Source organism: Cebus imitator, unplaced genomic scaffold (assembly GCF_001604975.1).
Source record: "Cebus imitator isolate Cc_AM_T3 unplaced genomic scaffold, Cebus_imitator-1.0 Scaffold41, whole genome shotgun sequence".
Classification (NCBI taxonomy): Eukaryota; Metazoa; Chordata; class Mammalia; order Primates; family Cebidae; genus Cebus; species Cebus imitator.
This window is the reverse complement of record NW_016107356.1, coordinates 9,177,120-9,183,810: the sequence shown is the minus strand read 5'-3', so window position 1 is coordinate 9,183,810 and position 6,691 is coordinate 9,177,120. Positions and strand designations below refer to the sequence as shown.

At 36.9% G+C, this 6,691-nt stretch overlaps 1 protein-coding gene across 1 annotated transcript in view; it reads left to right on the top strand.

Annotated features, from left to right (window-relative positions):
- Positions 1-6,691, top strand: part of BRWD1 (bromodomain and WD repeat domain containing 1) — a 142,346-nt gene that overhangs the window by 33,645 nt on the left and 102,010 nt on the right. The window contains exons 10-13 of the mRNA XM_037737689.1: positions 1,260-1,330; positions 3,017-3,117; positions 4,156-4,196; positions 5,090-5,188. Of these exons, the coding sequence (XP_037593617.1) occupies positions 1,260-1,330; positions 3,017-3,117; positions 4,156-4,196; positions 5,090-5,188 (312 nt within the window). The remainder of the gene's footprint in view (positions 1-1,259; positions 1,331-3,016; positions 3,118-4,155; positions 4,197-5,089; positions 5,189-6,691) is intronic.

Below are 6,691 nucleotides of genomic sequence, written 5' to 3'. Positions count from 1 at the left end.
ACGGGGTTTCACCATGTTGACCAGGATGGTCTCGATCTCTTGACCTTGTGATCCACCCGCCTCGGCCTCCCAAAGTGCTGGGATTACAGGCTTGAGCCACCGCGCCCGGCCTGATAGTTTAATTTGTAAAAGAAGCATAGCTTTTCTATCTTAGCATTTTTGTAAAGACAGAGTAAGGCATTGAAAAAAATAGGTGTATAATTGGAAATTCAGGCGTGAACGTTTGAGAGTCTTAAGACCTGTCTTGTAGATGTATGTTGTCTAATGTAATAAGTAGTTACTGGTCACACATGATCATTAAGCACTTCAAATGAGGCTAGTGCAATTGAGGAACTGAATTGATAATTTAAATTTAAAAACTTGTAGTTGATTCAGTTATTAGAAATTCATTTTTCCTTATTTTTTCTTTTGTGTTTTTTGAGACGGAGTCTTGCTCTGTCGCCTAGGCTGGAGTGCAGTGGCATGATTTCGGCTCACTGCAACCTCTGCCTCCCAAGTTCAAGTGCTTATACTACCTCGGCCTCCTGAGTAGCTGGGACTGCAGGTTCATGACACCACGCCCAGTTAATCTTTGTATTTTTAGTAGAGATGAAGTTTCACCAGGTTGGCCAGGCTGGTCTCGAACTCCTGACCTCAGGTGATCCATCCACCTTGGCCTCCCAAAGCGTTGGGATTACAGGTGTGAGCTACTGTGCCTGCCCATTAGAAAAGTATTAAGTATATCTTGAACAACTTGAGTATGTGAAGTTTTCAACAAGTTTTGGGAAATCCAAATATAGATAAAATATTTTTGATGAAAACTGAATTGTCAAATTGAGATGTATTTTGAGTGTCAGATACACACTGGAAAATTTCAAAGATTTGATATGAAAGAATCTAAAGTATCTTATAATTTTATTAATTTGGATTACATATTGATATTTTGAGTGTATTGGGTTAAAGGAAATATGATTAATTTGATCTTTTTATATTTTGTAAAATGTACCTCGTAATACGTGGAAATATTTGACATGCAATAAGCTATTAAAGAAATAAGATTATAGCTGGGTGTCCTGTGCCTGTGTTCCCCAGCTACTAGGGAGGCTGAGGCTGGAGGCTCCATTGAGCCCAAGAGTTTGTGTCTAGTCTGGGCAGCATAGTGAGACCCTGTCTATTAAAAAAATTATAATATTTAAATATGCCATATTAAAGCCAATATTTTAAACTGTGTTAATGTGGTAAAATAAGATATTTTAAAGCAACATCTTCTTCTTTTAAAGCCCACGTCCCCTGAAGTTCACTGAAAAGCCTAGGCCAGGCGTTCAAATGCTTTGTTCTTCTTTTAGTGTTGGTAAGAACTTCTTCACATTTTTTCTTAGTTTTTCTTTTTTTTTAAAGCATTTATTAAATGACTACCTTATTGCTAAGAACCTTTATTAGATACATGTTAAATGACTTACGATGTTTATTAGGTTGAATTTATGATGATCATTTTGTTAGCCTTATTCTTGTCTTCCAGTCCTCCATTCTGCCTTTCTCTGATTTCTAGTAGTAATCAGTCAGTGATGTAAGAGATGGCTGGTAAAAGGGAGGCTTGAGGTGTCCACACAAGTGATTCCTATGCCAGTCCTATGTGTATGATAATCTAAAATTGTGATTTTCTTCGAATAGGCTAAACTGTATGTTTCATAGTTTAAATTTATTTCTCACACATAATATCTTGGTGAAATTACTCTTTTTCATTTTTTGTACAGTGAACTTGTGTGGTAACCTTTCTGTTTTTAGGCTAGATCAAAGACTTTTCCCTCATACAATCTAAAAACTTCAACAAGCTAGGGCTAGGTATGTAATGTTGTTTAGAAAGCAGAGCCCCCCTCCCCTTTTTTTATTGAGACAGACAGAGTTTTAGTCTTGTTGCCCAGGCTGGAGTGTAGTGGCGCGATATTGGCTCACTGCAACCTCAGCCTCCTGGGTTCAGTCCTCCCACCTCAGTCTCCCGAGTAGCTTGGATTACAGGCATGTGCCACCAGGCCCAGCTAATTTTTTTTGTATTTTTAATAGAGACAGGGTTTCCCCATGTTGGTCAGGCTGGTCTTGAACTTCCAACCTCAGGTCATCCACCCACCTTGGCCTCCCAAAGTGTAATGGGATTACAGGTGCCAGCCATCGTGCCTGGCCCTCAGAACCCCTTTTCTTAAATATATTTTTAGATTACTGGTGCTTAATTGGCATCATATTGCCACCCTTAATAATATAGAGCAGGAGGCCAGGCACAGTGACTCATGCCTGTAATCTCAGTCCTTTGGGAGGCTAAGGTGGGAGGATTGCCTCAGCCCAGGAATTCAAGCCCAGCCCGGGCAACATAGGGAGACCCCATCTTTAAAAAAAAAGACAAATATTACCTGGGCATGGTGCACACCTGTGGTCCCAGCTATTCAGGAGACTAGGTGGGAGTATTGCTTGGGTCCAGGAGGTTGAGGGTACAGTGAGTTGTGATCTCACCACCGCACTCCAGCCTGGGTGACAGAGTGAGACCATGTTCCCGGTCGCACCAGGTTGCTTGGGCCTGTAATCCCAACATTGAGAGGCTGAGGTGGGTGGATCACCTGAGGTCAGCAGTTCAAGACCATCCTGACCAACATGAGACACTGTCTCTACTAAAAATACAAAAAATTAGCTTGGCGTGGTGGCATGCACCTGTAGTCTCAGCTACTTAGGAGGCTGAGGCAGTAGAATCACTTGAACCTGGTTGCAGTGAGCTGAGATCATACCACTGGGGGCTCCAGCCCGGGTGACAAAACGAGATTTCGTCTCAAAAAAAAAAAAAAAGAGATTGTGAACATATCCAGATCGAATTAATTTTTTTTATTAAAGCTGCAAATATGGTTTTGTAAGCTTTATATAGTGAGTTAAAAAATGGAACTGTTGAGATAAACTTAGTTTTAAAGGATCTTGTTTTATATTTTAATATAGAAATTTGATTTGTTCAGGTATTTGTTGTAAATTAGATGTTTAAACCTTAACATTTTCCTTTCAGGTGGTATGTTTTTAGCCACAGGTAGTACTGATCATGTAATCAGAATGTATTTTTTGGGTTTTGAAGCACCTGAAAAAATCGCGGAACTTGAAAGCCACACTGTAAGCATCCACGTTTTAGAATCCTTTAGATTGTTATTGCTATTCCTATTATTGCTAAGAGACATTGTTACTCGTTCTAATTTTAATTTTAATTTTTTTTCTGTTGAACAGATGAATCGTCATTTACAACCTTTTGATGGGACTTAGTTTTAAGATATTAAATCATAGTTGCATTTCTGAGATAAGTCATTCTTGTGAATGATGTCTTAAATTTTTGTCAAATTATATTTGACAGTTAAAATTTTGCTAGAGATATTCGTATATTTATAACAATGAAAGTATCCAGGTATAATATAGTTTTTGTTAATTTCATTCTAACTTTAAGCATGTGAGGAATTATATCTAAAGGGGAGGGATGTCATTGGCATCTCAGATTAGCACTTGAGAGGCCTAATATTTTACCGTGGTTATTTTAGCTTTATGTTCAAAATCTAGATTATGATAGTTGATCTGGGTGGGTTGATTTTAAGTGGGCCTGCTTATCTACCCAAGCTCATGAAATAAGAATGCAGTTTTATTAATATACAGTAAGATAGAAAACTGTCAGTGTTCTGAAGTACTGGTCAGGGATCAGGTCATCTTTTCTTCTGTTTGAAGCTTTTGGGAAGCTGGGCCACACCCAGGGGTTATTTGTGAAATACAGATTGAAATAAAACAGTATTTTTTGTGTACAGATGAAAATGCCTTGTTTTTAGGTGCTTTAAAGTCTATATTTTGATCAACTTGCCACACATTTCACTTTCATATAAGTCATTTTAAACAGATGTAATTATAAATATGACTTTAATTTTAGAAGCAAGGTTTTTTTTCCTGTTGGATATGCCTTTCATTTAAATCAAAGCTGTATTTTAGTAGTAGTCTTAGGTTTGTAGTTAATCCAATGAAACATGTTGAATGATGAGGCTAAGCAATACAAGTACAAATTTTGCTTGTTAAGGCAAATAGCCTTCTGGTATTAAAACTTCGGTTTTTTTCAAATTCACAGACCGTGTAGATACTCATTTCTTAATTTGTCCTTTTCCCCCTTTTCTACTTTAGGATAAAGTAGATAGTATCCAATTTTGTAACAATGGTGATCGGTAAGTGTGTGCATTTGTGTGTGTGTGCTATTAGGCAAATATAATGTGCTATGTATTAGTATAGCTAACCTGTCATTTTTTGTATATTTTTCTCTCATTATTTATTTATTTTCCATTTTTTTGAGACAGAGTTTCGCTTATTGCCTGGGCTGAAGTGCAGTGAATGGCGCGATCTTGGCTCACTGCAACCTCCACCTCCCGGGTTCAAGTGATTCTCCTACCTCAGCCTCCCAAGTACCTGGGATTATAGGCATGCACCACCAGGCCTGGCTAAATTTTGTATTTTTAGCAGAGACAGGGTTTTTCCATGTTGGTCAGACTGGTCTGTTTGGGTAGTTAAAAAAAGTTTTTCCAAGAAACCACTGTGATATATCCTGCAAAGAAATTATTACTTAAATGATATCCTCCTCCTTTGTCTCCATTGTGTGTCAGGTACCTTTGCTAAGCTAATTGTTGACACCTTAATTTGTTAATAGATTGATTGATTTTTACACAGCATCCAGCATGAATTAATTTGAATTAATAACTAAGATGTTTAAAATGGAGCTATTGCGCTTATTTTCCTATACTTCAAAACTTTTGTTTTTTTTCTTCTCTGCATTCTTGCACGTTGTATTCTCAAAACTTAATCTGTTTGAAGAGCTATTGATTGAGTTTGAGGTGTGTTTTATTTCATAGGGCCAGGCAAATCATAGCAAATCAGATTTTTTCCCCACCCAGATACGCTCTAAATACCTGTCTTTTGAATTAACGTTATACCTGTCTTTTGAATTAACTGGATTGTCCTGTTGTCAGGACAGCTACATTACAGACTTTTTTTCCATGTGATTTTTACTGTAGCCCTTGCTGGAAAGTGTGTGAATATAATAAGATCCTGTTCTAAATGTTTTAAGGTTCCTAAGTGGTAGCAGAGATGGAACAGCACGGATTTGGAGATTTGAGCAGTTAGAATGGAGGAGCATTTTATTGGATATGTCTACTAGAATCTCAGGGTAAGTTGGGATTGTTAGAAGTAGGTGCATCGTAAGTGTTTGATCTGTGTCTCTGTCTCTCAGTGGTTATTTTGTTGAGGGGATTATAGCTACCTTCTATTATGAAGAGCTGTGGTTTAAGTGAGTAGCTGCCTACTTTGTATCTGGTGAACAGATATCCAGATAAATTTATCCTTACATTTATGTAGCAAAGAATAACATGTGCTTCTTCTATTGCTCAAAGCGTTGACCTTCTTAGGTGTCGCATTTAAAAGCTTCTGTAAATAAAAAAGATAAAATTAACTGAAGCATGTTAAATGTGGAAATTGTACTTTTCTGTGGATAGGATTTTTGAAAAAATTTTAAAGTAAGCTTGGAGCTAAGACTGGAGATTAGGGTAAGCAAACATACTTTATTGTTAAGGTTAAAAAAGAAAATTGAGCTCCAGCCTGGGCGACAGAACAAGACTCCATCTAAAAAAAAAAAAAGTTGTAAATTTTACTTTAGAATTTGTTTCCTGAGTTTAACTTTGTACTTTTTCATATCAGTTTTTCTGAGAAATGTTTCCACATTTTGTCTTTTAGAAATCATGTCTGCTTTATTTTTAATTTTATTTCTGTTTGAGACAGGGTCTTACTGCATCCCCCAGGCTGGAGTGCAGTGGTGTCATCATGGCTCACTTCAGCCCTGACCTCCGAGGTTCGAGCAGTCCCCTCACCTCAGCCTTCCAAGTAGCTAGGACTATGAGTGCGTGCCACCAAGTCTGGCTAATTTTTATGTTTATTTTTTATAGTGCCTATGTTCAGGCTTTCCTCAAACCCCTGGGCTCAAGTGATCCTCTTGCCTCTGCCTCCCAAATGCTTTGTTTTTAGTAGCAGAAATTGACTTACATTCTCTGCTGTAGCTCAGAGAATTGTATTGCAATTTCAAGATAAATTTGATCTTACTATTTTTGTGGAATTATCTGTGATAGAGAATGAAAAGTATGTATACTAGAAATTTGATAAACCTTGTTCATAAACAAATTAAAAAATCTTCATTACATATAAAAATGTTACGTCTCAGTATGAAAGTGAATACTATCAGTCCTTGATAAGTTGAAATAATTAAAGGGAATTAAAAAATTTTTATGGGCAAGCTTTATTATGTACGAACTTGATTTTACAGAGTTAGAATGGCCATTTCACATAAAATTAACTCATTAAAAAGTGTAAATATAATGGCATAGAAATGTTATCCAAAACTCCAAAAGGTAGTGAAACTGGTAACATATTGCTACTCATCTTTGGACAGATAAAACAACAGTATTGATGAAACTGGTTCTCAGATAAGTATGTGCCACTTGCTTCCGTTTTTTAGGGAGAAGAGGCTGTTATAACACAGGCCTTATTGATTCAGTGACCTATTGGTAGTTGCTCCTTATTAACACTGTTAAAATTAGGTTCCCATGTTTTACTTTGTGTGGGAGCTGGTGACTCTTGTCCTTTTGTTTTTTGAGGGATATCTTTTTTTTTTTTTTTTTTT